This window comes from Argiope bruennichi, chromosome 6 (assembly GCF_947563725.1).
Source record: "Argiope bruennichi chromosome 6, qqArgBrue1.1, whole genome shotgun sequence".
Taxonomy (NCBI): domain Eukaryota; kingdom Metazoa; phylum Arthropoda; class Arachnida; order Araneae; family Araneidae; genus Argiope; species Argiope bruennichi.
In genome coordinates this window covers 74,519,219-74,536,377 of record NC_079156.1, presented here as the reverse complement: position 1 = coordinate 74,536,377, position 17,159 = coordinate 74,519,219, and the positions used below count along the sequence as shown (strand labels likewise).

Here is a 17,159-nt window from a genome sequence, read left to right as displayed (position 1 = left end):
ATAGAATATTTTGGAAGAAGAAAAAGAAATTCTCATTTATTTTTAAAGAAATCTTATATCAGTATTTTAATTAATTTTAACTGTAACGGCACAAGAAAAAATAATATATTCGCTGCTAAAATTGGATTCTTAAAAGTTGGTTTCTCCTCGACCTCATTTTCTGTGCTGCTGTATTATGAAAAAAAATCGTCTGCATTAAGAAAAAAAACATTAGAAAGTCATTCTCGCGAATGAAAAGATTCTACGGAAGCTGAAGTTGGAAGAATCTTCAATTCCTTTCCTTTCCACAAAATGCTGTTCTAAGTTATTTGTTGCTAATAGCATTTTACGCTCTGATAAGCAGAAACCTCAGTAGTAATTTTGTGTAAGAAGCAGTGTCGTTGCTGCGCTACGTTTCACTTCCCGCCATTTTGGAAGAAAAATGGCCATATTGTTTCAGCTGACGTGTAATAATGCTCCAAATTTTTGAAACTGCATATGCGGTGTTTTCTTTAAGGAGAGTACGATAGATTTTATTTTACAGTATATTAAGAACTAAAATGTATTTTAAATAACTGTAAAAACTAAAATATTTATCTTTGCATTAATCCGATGTAAACGTTTATTTATTTATTATTATTAAGAAATAAAGTATTCAGTTAATAAATAAACGAATAAATGTTTTTCTATCAGGCTCTACGTGATCGAAATGTTTTTGTTAAACGGGAAAAATACTTTTTTTTTTCTTTCTTTTTATGATTGCGAATAATATTTCTTGCTTGAAATGTAATTATAACAATTCGTAGTTCACATATTACATTTATGGGCTCAAAACATCTGCGGTCGCAATTTTGTGATAGATGTATCTGCTCATGTTCACTAACATCTAATTGTAGAATGCTTTGCGAATACTAAAGAATTAATTTATTATACATGAGCTAATCTTTTGTAAGCGTTCATACAATTTTAATTATGGATTATTTTATTTCAAGAAACTATTTGCTTTTTCATTTTTAGACATTTTATCTGTGTTATCATTTTGAGAAAAATATAAGTTGCCTTGATTTAATCAAGAGCACATTCTTTTTAAGGATTTTTTTTTTTTTCATTTTTGTTCTTATTCAGAAATTTTGTTATTAAAAACATTATAGGTCGTTTATAGTAATCTATTTAAAACAGTTTATTGAAATTTGCATCTAAAAAGTTTTGTTCTGGAATTAAATTTATTTTTTTAAATAAGAAATTGAAGTGGATTCAGAATTCTGTCAGAATCCCAAATTACTGTCAGTAAATATAAGCTTAAGGCATTTGACATGTTTACTTTCATGATTTTGTGGTAAGTTTAAATTTAAGTTGTTTATTTTGACTTTGCAAGTGCTGTTGCATCGCTTTTGAATCTTTTTCGTTGTTGTTATTGTATTTGTTTGTTTCATACAAAGGGGGGGGGATACTTTTATTTTGTAATTTAACTGTCATAGTTATATTTTAAAAGGAAATTGCTATCTTTATACGGATTTTAAAACTCGCCTTGAAATTCAAAAAGTAATTGCCGATTTAATTTTTTTTAAATTATAAAATGTGTTTTATGAGTAGGTCAGTTGGTAAAAGCATTACTAGAAATTTGGTGCGGAACTTATAATAATCCAATCACCTTTATCGCCTGTATTAATATAAAATTTCAAGAATAAATTTTATATTTTTATTAAAATTTAATATAAATTTATTTTTTCGGGAAATCATTCTTTCGGTTCATAGACATGGTCTTTAATATTTCATTGTTGAATTGCACGAAATTTTTTTTGAACAAGTTTAAATGTTTTTTTAAGCATTTTTTTTTATATTTATGGCAAATAACATAAAAAGAATTCAAGAGTAATAAAAAGAAATAATTAGAGTGATCATATTTTTTGTAATAATATAATAATAAATGAAAAAAAAACATTTTTGACAAGGTGCAGATTCTCTAGTTCGTAATCTTGTGCTAATATAAATTTTTAAGTTTATACAATAAACTTATTTAAATACTAACTGATTGTACCACCATTATTGTTGATGATTATATTTTCTGATGTGATTTTAGCGTGTATGATGGTAACATAGATATTAAGTTCGCGTTGAATACGCATATTCATCTCTGAAAAGTTGTCAACTTCAATTAGATAAAAGAATACAAATTTTCAAAAATAGTTCTAGTTATTTCAGTTAAAAATTAAAAGTATTATGGAACCATCTCAATGTTATGGGGTTTTTTTTGGGGGGGGGGTATGAAAGTTTTTAATAAATAAAAATTTCTCTATTTAGTTAATAATCATCAAAAACTTTTGCTAAAATTTTCCTATATTTCATAGTATCAACGAGCGAAAATTATAAAAATATATTCGCTAGTTTGGATTTTTATAGCGTACAAAGCATTTGTGAATATTTGCATTTATGTGTATAACAAATTCATATCAGTATTTTTTTTTTAATTCTAACAGTTACTAATTAAAATCTTTTTTAAGACTGAATTTGAGTTAATATACCTTTCAAGATCAAATAGCTATAAATTTAACTTCCCTAAACTGTTTGCTAAAGCAATTTTTTTTTAGTTCCGATTTCACTCCCAAAATAGAGAATCTTCCTTCTAAACTATTTAAAATAGCGAACTTCCTCTTTCGCCCTCTATTGTGCTTTGAAATTTTCACGCGAAGCTTTTTTGCTTCTTTCTCCGATGGTCATTGCTCGAACTTATGAACATGGATTTATGGTTTTTCATTACTATTGCATCTTCTCCTAGATAAATATACCATACAACATCGTTTATCTTTATATATCATTAAGTTAATGTGTTTAAATCGCTGTATAAAACATGCAGCTCCAAAATCGTTTTATTTTTTCAAACAATAACAAGGTACTTGTGGAACACAGACGAATACAGATATCTGTAATCCCTCCCTCCCTCCCTCTCTTTTTGGTCTTCCTCAGTGTTCACCAAAACGTAATTGAAGGCCAAAACCAGATTGATTCAGATTAAGATGGTGAATTCTTTTCACTACCTGCCTAATTCATTCAACATCTTTTGTTTTCCATTACTCGAAGAAGGGCCTTCTCAAACGGTTCGGTAAACACAGTCTCGCGGCTGGAACTGCCGTCAGAATAGCAAAATACTATGCAAATTAGTTGAATGGTGCGACGACAGACCAAAAACACGTGTCACTAACCTCATTGTTCTACGCCGTTGACTTCATCTACTAGCTATCATCCAAGAAGGGTTGTTCCATTGCCCCCTTCCACATATCCTTCCTTCCTCCCACCGAGCAAAAATGAACAATAACAATGAAAAAAAAAACCCTCCGTGGCGTGGTGCTTCTATGGATTCGTTACACGTTGGTATTAAGTAACCTTTCTACCATAGCGTACTTGCTGCACGTGCTGGTGGAGATGAATTGTCTGTTTGCTGCTGAGAAGAGGCAGATTTAAATGGATGATAGAGACGTCGAGTGGAAAGGAATAAATAAATAAACCGTGTTTATGGAAAAGGTAGTGGATGTCAAAACGCAGGGTTGTGAGATCAGTATACACTTTACTAGCAAAACTTGCTCTTCTGTCAAACAAATAAAACAGAATGTGATGGTAGTAATTGGTTAGAAAGAAAGAAAGAAAAAAAAAAACATTTTTAATGTCATTAACAGAAGCATTAAAAATGATGCCCCCAATTTTTAAAAAATCCGCTGGTTTGTTAGACCTGTGAAAATTTTTGAAGGATTTTGTGGAAAACATTTGAAGGATTGTATGAAAATATGTTTTATTTTTGCATATTATTTTACTTCTTAATATGATTTTTTTTTAATATTTAAAAAATAGTAGATCTTCTTGTATTTATTCAGTTTGTTAGTCACTGTTTTTCTCCGATTGTGTGTGTACTATGCATCTTAAGATTGCTGTAATGAAGAAAAACTTTCCTAATAATTTGGCCTGGAACTCTGTGGAAGAGGGTATATTGTCTCATAGGTCGTCCTCATCTTTGACCAGAATTCAGAATCATGAGACTATGCTATTAGATTGGCGACATTTCCGCTTTGAAGGCGAGTAACTTTGAATTTGGAACCTGATAGGATCTGAAATTAATCATGTATATAAAGTTTAGTGCATATTATGATGACAACAGTAGCCTTCGTATAACTGTAAATGGAATTTCTGTCTGAGCATCTTTCTTGATAGCAGGCCATGATTCATGTCCGCAGTGGCAGATTTCCTACTTGCTGTTGCTTAGGGCCGCACGCATATCGATTAAAAAGCTTCATTTTTTTAATTATCTGATAAAAAGAATGTAAAAAATGGTTAGGAATGATTTAAAATTATTGAATCTTCGTCCCTATAGATTCCATATGATGTTAAACTCATACGCTTCATAACATTCGCTTAGATATTAGAATATTAGACACTGAACATCTTCTGTAATATTGTGAATAGTGCGCAGCTTGGAGTCATAATGAATAAATAAAAAACAAATGTATATCCGCAAAGTTAATAAAATATAAATGGTGAATAAAATATGAATGATTGACCTAAAATAAGTAATTAACATGCTAAAAATGTGTTGAAATGGGAAAACTAAATTTCCATTTTATCGAAGGAAGAGAGCACCAGAATCTGCACTAGGACTCCGAAATCCTTACATCCACCTCTATATGTCCGTCCCCAAATAGAACATCGTATTATTTCAAAACGAGGCTTTAAAATAATTGAACTAGTTTTTTTAAACCGATCAAGATTGGACTAGTAAATGGTTTGAAAAATAGCCACAGTTATTGAATCTTCGCTTTAATAAGTTAACATATAGTATTAATCCTATACGCTTCATTACGTTCACTTATGTATTAGTATATTTATAAACACCGAACATCTGCTTCAGTAATATTGTGGATAGTGCGTAGCCTGGAGTCATAATGAATAAATAAAAGCAAATACATTTCCACAAAGATAATAAAATATAAGTGATTGATCTAAATAATATAATTAACATGGTAAAAATGTATTGAAATGGGAAACTAAATTTCCTGTTTATTCTTTTGAGGAGAGCAGAATCTACATTCCCTAGGGCCCCAAAATCCCTAAATCCATTACTGGATATCCCCCAAAATAGACCTCCTATTGTTCAAAACACGTCTTTAACGTAATTGAAACAGTTTTTAATTGAGCAAGATTGAATTACTAAAATATTTGGAAAATATTCCATAGTTATTGAATCCTCGCTTCAATCAATTACATATAGTATTAATCCTATACGCTTTATTGCATTCACTTAGATATTAAAATATTTGTATTATATTTATATTATTTGTATTTAGATATTAAAACACCGAACATCTGCTTCAGTGATACTGTGGATAGTGCTCAGCCTAGAGTCATAACGGATAAATAAAAACAAATGCATTTCCTCAAAGCTAATAAAATATGAATAACTGACCAAAAGTAAATAATTAACATGCTAAAAATGTGTTAAAATATGAAACTAAATTTTCAGTTTATTAAAGGGGGGGGGCATCTGAACCTGCGCTACTTAGGGCCCCAAAATCCTTAAATCCACTACCTTATGCCCGTCCCCAAAAGACCTCATCAAAACGGTTTTTTTAATATAACTGAACTAATTTTTTTTAATTGAGCAGGATTGGACTTCTAAGGTGTTTGAAAAATACTCACAGTATGGTTTTTAAATCGGAAAACGAATTCATATTAATTTTACAAAATAATGCATATTAGGGTGAGAGAAAAAATTCTGTTTTATATGCCCATTGTACTATTCGAATACCATTCCACTAGTAGCCGCACCCTCTGCATTTTCACTCCGGATGTACGTAATGTCCAGAATCATGCTTCCAGTGAAATATGAGAAATCGTCCGATAGCGATCTTTCTAGCTAAGCGGGCTGGCTGGAACCCGAGTAAGCAGTGAAGGCAAAACCCATGCTATCTTCCTCGTGATCCTCTTTCTCTTTGCATTAAGTCTTCACATCCGGGTTGTCCTTTTCCACAAAGAAAAGCCCTTTTTTATATACCATTCTTCCTTTGCAGCAAATACACCTGCGCCTTCCATGCATTTGCATATTGTGTTTCTTCATCTTATCCTCTTTCATTTCCTCTGCCCAGCCCTGTGCTTTGACTGTACCTCCCTTCATTACAATTCTGCCGGAATTTGTATGAACATTTTGGGTGGCGGGAAACGAACGTCTTGTTTCGAATTCCAAAAAAAGTGCATTAAGTGGATCAGAATTCTGGCCCTTAATTGAAAAATCGGATAGGTGGTGATTCGATGGTAATAATATGGGAGGGAGGAGGCTTTTTGAATAAAAGCGAGCGTTATTGTGAATGAAAGGGGCTTTTCTGGAGAAAGAATGAAGTGTTTGAATTGGATTTCGTGTGATATCCAGTTGAAAGAAAAATGGCCTTATTCCTTACCTTATAGTTAGTTTCCTGCTTTGTACAATAATGAATTGTTCTATTATTTGATTTCTTGGTTAAGATTTATTTGCTTATGTTCTTACCTACCCCTTGCTCCACAAAATTAGGAATAGTTTTAAATTGTTGAGTATTCTCTGCTATAGATTCCATATAGCATTAATCCACTTATATAAATATCTTCCTCTACTTGTAATACGTTTGTTGGGGGTTCTATAGATGGGACCGTTTGACGTGCAAATACCAAATTTGGCACAGATATAATTTAGGAAAAGGGGATGGGCACTTCGATGTCATTCCCTGAAATTTTAATAAATTAAAATTATGGCACAAAGAAGATTTTTACATCATTTTCAAATTCTAGATGTTATTTATTTTATTATATCAAATTATTCATCGTGTTTTTTTGCGTCGTATCTTTTGTTGTTGTTTGATTATATTGAAAAATAAAATCTTAATTTTTCCAAGAAAAATAAAATTTATCAAAAATTTTAATTGAAATTTTAATAACAGTAGCTACAAAATTTCAATTGCAAATTTAATATTTCCCGTCGGTAACTTCTAGAAAAGTAGTATTGTTCAAAAGTAATTTTTATTATTTGAAATTTATTTTATTATTGTGTCCTTGTGGACTCAAGCAACGGGCATACTTATTTTACTTGCGGAAGCAGTTCATAAACATTAAATATTTTTTTACAGTTACGCATTTCACAATAATTAAAAATTATTCAAATAATATCAATAAGAATTTCAAAGAACTAAAATTGAATTTCAAAGAGCATCCACATGATTGACGAATTCATATTACAGATTTTTGACTCGACCATAATTAACTGCATATTGAATTCTCTCATTGTTTTCGTTCTGGCTATGTTGTCCTCGATCCAAATTAGTTCTATTAATCAAAACCACAAAACATAAATGTTTGCACAGATAGCTGCTGAAATTCGAATAAACCAAAAACTTTTTTTTTTTTTTTTTTTGACATTGCATATTATTTTTTTATAGATTTGTTTCGGATTATACTTCAAAAATAAGCAGACTATTTCCAACAAGTTTTATATTACATCCAAATGATTGCCTATAATCATTTTAAATCGGAAGAATATTTTATTTACCTTTGTAGAAAGGACCTTGTAGTAATAGCTTCCAAAACAGTAATTTCTGCTACCTCCGATATTTTATATGGTTTTAATGACATTCCATATTATTTGAGAATTCTACATTTTGATCTGATTTTTCATTGCAGTTGAATTTTAGAAAAACTGGGTTATTTATACATTTTCTTTCCATTTATGTGCAAGATTAACTCTCTGAGTATAGAATTTAAAAACATAAATTCTAATTGAAAAGCAACGATTTTTATTTTTTCCGTCGAATGTGTTGTATTATTTCGAAAGCCATACCGTGGGAAATCACTGGCGCGACGCCGGTTTGTTTACTTCTCGTCTGCAAACCAGTGTTTATTAACGGTTTTATGGTGCCTGCACTTAGTGGAAAAAAAACTTACTTGTCGGAAACTCGAAACGCTCAAGTGATGATGAGTATGCTAAACGATTGATTGATAAAGCCAGCTTTCTTTTCGATACGCATTTTTTTTTAAATTCTTCTCTTTCTTTTTTTGCAAGACTTATTTCCTATTTTTCATTGATAAAATCCTTTCAAGAATTTTATGTATGACTTGACAGTTGCCAGAATTACTATCTAAGGCATCAAAATTTGTGGAAATGATTAAGCAAGCTACAGATTTAAAATAATTAACAAAACCAAATAACTAATGCCTCAGCACCAACCAGTTGTCCGATTTCATCAATTTTTCTTTTGTATGAAAGCTTATGATGTTTAGGTATGTCATAAACGTAACACATTTTCTCGTAAACGTGGGTTTCAGCGTTTTCATAATCGAATTTTATCATTCTTGAGATGGATTAAGTTTCTTTTTCAGTATATAATTCTACAATATATATTTTTCTTTATATCTCAAACACTTTTCATACAAACTTGTTCATTTTATCATTCAATTAATAATTTATTTTACTTTTTGATGTTTATGTTTGGCGCAACTTATTGTTTTATGAAATGCAGCATTTTTTTTTTTAAATGCTTGTGTCATGTTTGATATGAATAATTGTCTGCAATTTTTTTGAGAAAGAAAATTTTAAAAGCATCACTTTTCCTTACGTTTTCTATGGAGAAAAAAATATAAGCAGAGACTCCTCAATCATAATTATTCTACCGATTTCGCCAATTCTTATTTCATATGAAAGTTTATAACTCCTAGACTCATTTGTGGTAGCCTACCCTCCACCAACACTTCACAAAATTTTGTATAGTTAGAGCGATTTCGCCATTGAATTTTGCAAATATAACTGACCATTCAGTATACTCCGTTATGTTAGTATAAATTAAAATAAACTTTTTTTTGTTCTAATGCGATTAAACTTGATTTACCTAATACTAACAATTAATATTTTAGCATATTTTGTATCTGCATAAGGTAATTTGATATATCACTGCCAGATAATTTTTAATGTTATTTTATTTTTGTTTTATTTTTTTAAAAAAGTTTACATCCAGCAATTTGAAATTATCGACTTCAAATTGCTTATTTTAACAGAAGATAATCGTTTCGTTCCAATTTGTTTATTTTCTTCAAACTATACTATACTTTATTATATACTACAAATGTAAAAGCAAAATCTTTCACATTGTCCAAAACTAGGAAATCTTTTGTTAACATATACTTGTGTTTAAGATTGAAGTGGGCATTCTTTTAAATTAATCAAATAAGTTATTGTCCACGATTTTAAAATATAAATAAATGAGCCACAATTTATTGGATGAACTAATAAAAATCTTCACTCTTAGTGGATCAAATTGTGCTTTAAAAACGCAAATTTATGAATATTTCAAAGAAAACTGTCGATTGAAATATAGTTTAATAATATTTATAAATTTGTCTTTTCACAAATCCTTTTCTGCATTCAGATATATATAAAGAAATAAATTGTTAAGAATTTCTTAAGTCTTAAACCAGTCATTCACAATCTCTCCATGTCAAGACAATAGAATTGATTCATGTGAAAACCAATCATTATTGTTGAAATCCATTCAGAATCGACATGACATAGATTGGTAACACTGGATATAATATATTAATTTCCATTACACTATGCCATGTGAAATGTGTGTTCAGTGTTTGAGGTGGGTGGGCTGAACATTGACGTGATGAATGTTTTGGGTGGAGCACCTAGACTCTATGACCTGATAGTTATTATATTTAGACCTAGTTAAAAAAAATGTTGATTTAAGTCTGGATACTGTTGGTGCCTTTGTTTTCTTTTTATCTGTAAGGGACTATTATTTGGTGAAATGATACTATGCATTCATTCATCCTTTTGGTTAACATTCACATGCTCATACATAAATACCAATGTTACGAAGAGAAGAAAGGGAGGTGGGTTATTTAGCCTTTAGAAGCAGTCTCTGATCATCTGCAAAGCTAGCCAAAAATAATCCCTAAGATCAAACCTCAGCTGCTGCAAATTGTTGGTGGTACAGGAGAGGTTTGGGGTGCATGGAATGGGATTGATGTGTACTCTGTCAAGTTACTCATAAGAGTTTAAATCGAAGCAAGTACATCAGTATCTCTCTTATGTGGCTGGGCTAAAAAAATGAAATGACATAATGCCTTAAGTGTTAAGTTGTATAATGTAAGTTAAGTGTTAAGTTGTATCATTAAGTGAATATGAATGACCAATTTAAAGCTGTGTGGAATTTTCTTTGGGTTCTCTCTGATTGTACTTAATGAACGAAACAAGTAATTGTGGAAACCTATTAACCTTATTTTGACTGATAGATCATTGAATTTTCTGGTCTCTAACTTTTTGTTCAAGATTCCTTCCTGAAGAATATCAATTGTTGAATATTTGCAGTATTGTGATTATTTGGAAGGGAAATTTTTGATTAAGATTTCTGCTTTATTTTTGGTAGCCAAATTAATGAATTTCTTAATTAATTTTGTGATATATCTGAGCAGTATGGTTTTCTAAGTAATTATATTTGCAGTCTTATTTCTTCATCAGAAGCTATGTGCAGATGAAGAAGCATTGAATTCCACCTCTCTTTCAACTCATAGCACATCAGCAAATTCCTCTAATTTCATTAATATCATTAATATTTCTGTTTTTTGAAATTGTGTGCACATGTTTAATTTCTCTTTAAGTTTCCTGTTTTTGATTTCATGATTTTCATTACATTATTAATAATTTTTAAAAAACAACAAATTAATTTAAATAATTCCTTTATTATAGGAATTTGTCATACCTGTGGTGAAAAAGTAACTGGAGCTGGTCAAGCATGTCAGGCAATGGGAAATTTATATCATACAAATTGTTTCATATGTTGCTCTTGTGGTATGTATAAAACATTGTAAAATTTACTGAATTTTAATGTATTGTCAAACAGTACTCTTTATTATTTTTACATATATGCATGATGTTACATATATATAAAATAAAATATAGTTATACATAATAAATCAGTTATACTTCTTATAAATATTTTTGCATTACAAAATTAATTAACAATTTAACAAACCTTATTTGGATGTAACTAAAACCATATAGTCATCATTAAATTTAATACTTGCCTAGATTTGAAAAAAAAGTGTCATTATGAGACTTAAATGTTTATACATGTAAATTTATCTGAATTATAAATGTAAATATAACCTATATGTATAAGTCTGTTATAAAAAAAAATTTGTATGTGCTGTTACATGCATCATAACAAAAATCATTTATCAACTTTCCTAGAATTTTTTACAAAGTGAAAGGATATACTAGAGGAGATACCTATTTTAGCCATTGATTCAAAGTTATTATAACTGACCTTGGACATTTCGTAACTAAAAGCATCAGCTGAAGGCATATTTTTTAACTAAAAGCATCTTCATAAAGCATGATCTGCCACAGTGCATACTTACCTAAAAAGCTCAGATCATTTACGAACAAAATATGAAAAGAATGAATAGGCTGTCTACTGATTGTGATTATTCCAAATTCATAGGCAATATTTATTAGGATTCATTTTTAAATTAAAGTGATTTCCAATTTTTAATTCAAAATTTAAAAATGCTGTTTAGAATTTGTATCTTTCAGTGTACATTGTTTGAACATTGCAAAAATATAACTAGATAAGGATTAAAACATGAAATCTTTTAAGATTAGATTATAAGTAAAATGAAGATTTATTCTATACTTACACAAAAATTTTCATTCGAGATTTTAAACCATTGTTTCCATTTACAGGACGAGCTTTAAGAGGAAAAGCATTTTACAATGTGCATGGAAAAGTGTATTGTGAAGAAGACTATCTTGTAAGCATGCAGTTCTGTTTGTATAATAATTTTATACTAAATTTGAAAATAGAATGACTAGATTTACTGACAGTCAAATACATTTTATTGAATTAATTGCAATTATATGTTGTAGCAATATGCTACATTTTAAACTAGCCGCCTTTGGCGACCAGCCGGTTCGCCAATCTTAATGTTCGTTAAAACTTTAATAATTAAATATTTTATGCAATTTCTACTTTAATAGCTTCTTCATCAAAATATTTTAAAACTACAAATTTTGATTATCATATAATTCATTCATAATATTATAAAGGCCTTCAGTCATAACGTAATATGTATCTCTCTCATTTTCTGTTAGCACCCGTAGAATTTATGCTTTAAATTAAAGTGGAAAGAATTTATCTTCAATTAATATAATAATATTTTTTACTGAAACAAAGCATTTTTTTATAATCTGATTACTGAAAATAGAGTCACTCAGCGTTTAAACTTTATGGGCACTAAAGAATATTTTTTTAAATTTATGTAATATCTCAAGAGTTGGTCAACAAAATTTTCTTAGATTCATTATGAGCAGATCGATTCATTAACAATGTTTAAATTTAAATGCATCAAACATTAAGAAAATAAAACGAATCGTTTAAAATAAACGGTTGAAAACAGGTTTTAAAAAAACTACTTAAAAAACGTTGTACTTAAAACTATAAGCATATACATGTTGTCATGGCAACAATCAGAACAGAATGCGCATGCGTGAATTTTCTTCGCCGGTTACGTAACGCAAATACTTTATTTTTTCTACGCCAGTTGGGGTAACGCTATGCAGATTATACATTTTTAATTTCCTTTATTCTGTTTTATTTTAATTCAAAAGTACTTCAGAATGAATCTGAAAGATTGATTCATTAAAAATGTTTAATTTTAAATGCATCAAACATTAAGAAAATAAGCAGAACCGATTGAAATAATCCGCCGAAAAATTTTAACCCTAGCCTCATTACTGTTGGGAGAAAAAAACAACGGAAGCCTTTCTCGTTTGGCGCTGGGGATAATGGAAGATTTTTTTGGCGGAAAAGTTGGCGGTGGGGAAAATGGAAGATTCTTTTGGCGGGAAAGTTAGTTTTTAATTAATAATTAAAATTCTAATTAAAATTTCAAAAAAAGGGACCCCAGGTGCACATTCCCGACCTCTAAGGTATACATGTACCAAATTTGATAGCTGTATGTCAAATGACCTGGCCTGTAGAGCGCCAACACACACACACACACACACACATTGAGCTTTATTATAAGTATAGATAAATAAATATACTTAAGTTTTATGATTTGAGCTGTTGTTGCCAAGCAAAAATAATTGTCAGGAAATCGCTTGTATTTATACATTTTTAAAAAGGACAAAAAAAAAAAAAAGTTACTCTTTGGGAGGGGAGGGGGGTCCCTTAATTTTTTTTCAATTCCTTTTTTTCTTCTTTTTTGAAATTTTAAAGGTAAAAAATTGAAACATATCTTTTTTATTTAGATTTAAAAGAAAGCATTCTTAATTTGTGAAAGGAAAACAAGGAGTGTATCTTTAAATAGACAATTTTTTGAAAAGTATAAATCTAAAAGTAATAATTATTTTCACTAATATATAAAATAATAAGAATGAAGGGTACAATTAATTTTTTAGATTTAAAAATACAGAAAATGAGTTTAAAAAATACGGTTAATGTTTTTGTAATATCACATGAATTATCATTTATTATCAATGGATATAATGATTTATTATCCTTTTTTCCTCTTGTTTGTAAATGAGAAATCTATATAAATTGTATTATATGTAAAAGGTGCATCACATTCTCGGAATTAATTTAAGTAAAATAATAGTTTAAAGTGCTATTTCAGTGACAAAATGTGTTTTTTCCAGGTGTTATTTGTGAAAATATTAAAGATATTTAACATTTGACAAATTAATATTGAAAAGAATTAAGAAAAAGATTCTTCTCATTTTTGTAAAATGTGGGAATATTTATTATGTCTTAATAAAAATGTATTAAAATATTTTGCTGATTTACAATTAAAAGATGGCTGTTTGAAAAATTTCTTTATATATTAATTGTTAATTTTGAAAGTTTGCCGAATCTGCAGAAAAAAGGTAATTAGTATTGTGATAGAAAGTATGAAATCTTAACTCTTCAATTACTCATTTCATAGTTAGTATCTATTCTTTGTTTCTCTTGTCTAATGTCTTTACTAATATCTATTGCTAATGTCTTATAATTTCTCTACTTTACCTTCATAAATGAATTACTTTCTGAAAATTCTTTTTCTTCTTTCGTGTGTAGGTCTGTCATAAAAGGAATGAAGGTATATTTGTGTTATATCAATGCATGATATATAATTTCAGACTTTTCTTCTTTTTTTTTAAGGAAGAAACATTTTTTTTATCTGTGTGTGTGTGTTTTTGTTTAATGAATAAGAATTTTCTGTTAAATTGGCAATATACTTATTAAAATTATTTTAAATTTGCTTTTATAAATTAGAGTTGAAGTTGTAACCAGCTTTATGGGATTAAATTAGTTTTTAAGTAATAAATCACTATAAATTGTACAAATAAGTCTACTAATGCAGATTTATAGTTGTTTGGTAATTAAAATATATTCATTTGATTAAGATGTTTGCTTTGTTGATTTGTGCTATATATGCATAAAAGAGGATAAATTGAAATAAAGTTCATTAAATTTAAAAGAAATTAAAATATTTATTATGGTTAATATTACTATATACAGTTTTATCAAATTTTATTTTAATATATAAATATACAATATATTGCAAATACTTGAAAATTAAAAAAAAAATAGATAATTGATTAATGATGTAATATTGTTTTGCCTTTTAGTTACTGTACATTTTATCAAATTTTTATTAAATTTAATTACATATTATTTTCATTACAAAATAGTTTCATTTTTATTATTGTAGTACTCTGGATTCCAACAAACAGCAGAAAAATGTGGCGTGTGTGGTCATCTGATTATGGACATGGTAAATTTCTTTTGGTTTTTTTTTTTCTTTTAAATTCTATTTTATTAATTTTATTTTCTCTCATCTTATCATCATGATTTGTTTTTTTAAATAAGTATTACTCTTTTATTTATTATATTAAATTTTCAATTACATATTTTTATTTTTACTATCAACTGTTTTATTTCCATTAATTTTCCTTCTCATTATTATTCAATTTTATTTTATATTTTCAAGGCTCTTTCTACTTTAATAATTAATAAAAAACAACAATAATTGTCAATTTTATTATTATTTATGCTTATTTGTTCATTTTTATCTTAGATTAACATCAGTGCCGCTTCCCTTTGTTATCTACTTATTCACAAAAAGCTCAAAATTTCTAATTCCTCACATTATTGTATCAGCATATTTTTGTAAACATTGATTTTATTATTAATCTCTTCTCATACTGTAGTTAGTATACACAGAACTGTTTTGTATTTTCATCTTCAGTTGTACACATTTTCATCATTTGTATAATATATATTCAGTCATCTCTTGGAATTTGGCTCTGTATCTTCAACAATGTAAATTTTCTCAGCATTCATTGGACATTGTAAATATTATTTTATTTAATAAACAGTCAACATAATTATAATAGGTGTGCTAGCCAAATGCAGAACTTGCTCTGAAAAGAGGGATATGGTTCTGTTTTCTCTAGATATCTATCTGAAATGGTAGAAAATTAATTTAATTTTAGAACAGGGACTTGTGGTGCAATTGTGTGTTGATGCTCTGCAAATTAGATCTTTGGAAATAGAGCTTCCATATTTGGCACACATATATTTGAGATAAAGGGGAATTGTACCTCAAAACATTTTTTCTTCAGAATTTTAATTGCAGTAGTAATGAAATATTAAGCCTTTTTACATTTTCCTGCTATAATTTAAAAAATATTGCATAAAAATAGTTTTGTCACCATTTAAAAATTTGAAAATTATCTATTTAACTTTCCCAATCAAGGAATTTTTCCCTTGTAATTTAAAAATCTTTGCATGTGTTTAGAATAATTTCAAAATGTATTTAAAAATTTTCCTTAGTAGCTAGGGTTCTTTGTAAAATATGTTTGAAATTTTTAAGACTTTAGTATACTGTATTGATTATTACAGTTAAATGGTAACTGTAAAAAGTAATTAAAGATTTTACATTATGTAATTTGATTATAAGAATTTATTATTCCATCAAGTTTTGTTTTTTTTAAGTTGCTAGAAACAGTTAAATTTTATTTTTGTCATTTGTAATTAAAAGTTATTGAAAAAAAATTGTGAAATAAAATTACTGAACAAAAAAAAAAGTATTTTTTTATCATTATTTAAATTTTCAAACATTGACTATTACTAACATTCATTATCATCTTGTTCTTAAAAAAAGCTGCTTTAAAAATGTTAATTATAATTTTAAAAAATTAAATCCTATTTCTTTTTTAATTTTAATATTGTTTTCATTTTTATGGGGGGGGGCTAACAAAGTAATAGACTTGTTTTTGTTGATATGCTGGCAGTGCTGATTATAAACTCAAAAATGAATGATATTGGTATCATAAAATTATAAGCATATAGATTAATTTTTCTATGTTTGAAATTTTTTGTTGTTTGCTTTTTATATTTTGGAGTGAGATAATGATTAATCTGATTTGAAAAATTGATAAACTTGAAATAAAATATATAGTAATTGATGAGAAAAGTGATGACTTTATTAATAAATATAAATCATATGTTTAAATGTTATTACTTATTTGATATAGATTTTACAAGCTATGGGAAAATCTTATCATCCTGGATGTTTCCGATGTTGTGTGTGCAACGATTGTTTAGATGGTGTGCCTTTTACAATTGATATGGACAATAAAATATATTGTGTGAATGATTATCATAAGTAAGTATATTTGATAAAATACATCTGATTTTTCTTCTTTCTATCACTATTATTATTTGATTTTAGAATTTAAATTTTCAACTTTTTTACATTTTAATATTTTTATAAATTTTCTTCTTTTTTATTTTCTCATCTTCTTGCCTTGTATTCTTTGAAAATTTGGTAATAATACAATATTCTAAAACCTAGTGATTTAAAAGGATGTCTTTTGGAATACAGTTTAATTCATTATGAAAAATATGAAGCTGGAGACATGCTTCTGGGAAGCTAAAGGAAAATATTCAATAATATATTCAAATTAATATACATTATTAAATTGTATGTTTTGAAGACATGCTTCTTGGAAGCTTACAGAAAAGATACAATAATATATTCAAATTATCATGCATTATTAAATTGCATGTTTTCAATAGTTAAATTTTATTTCATATTTTAGAATTTGAAATTTTTTAAGCACCCAG

At 28.1% G+C, this 17,159-nt stretch overlaps 1 protein-coding gene across 1 annotated transcript in view; it reads left to right on the top strand.

The window, feature by feature from the left end:
- Positions 1-17,159, top strand: part of LOC129971636 (Wilms tumor protein 1-interacting protein homolog) — a 92,581-nt gene that overhangs the window by 65,546 nt on the left and 9,876 nt on the right. The window contains exons 2-5 of the mRNA XM_056085588.1: positions 10,730-10,831; positions 11,729-11,796; positions 14,740-14,802; positions 16,568-16,698. Of these exons, the coding sequence (XP_055941563.1) occupies positions 10,730-10,831; positions 11,729-11,796; positions 14,740-14,802; positions 16,568-16,698 (364 nt within the window). The remainder of the gene's footprint in view (positions 1-10,729; positions 10,832-11,728; positions 11,797-14,739; positions 14,803-16,567; positions 16,699-17,159) is intronic.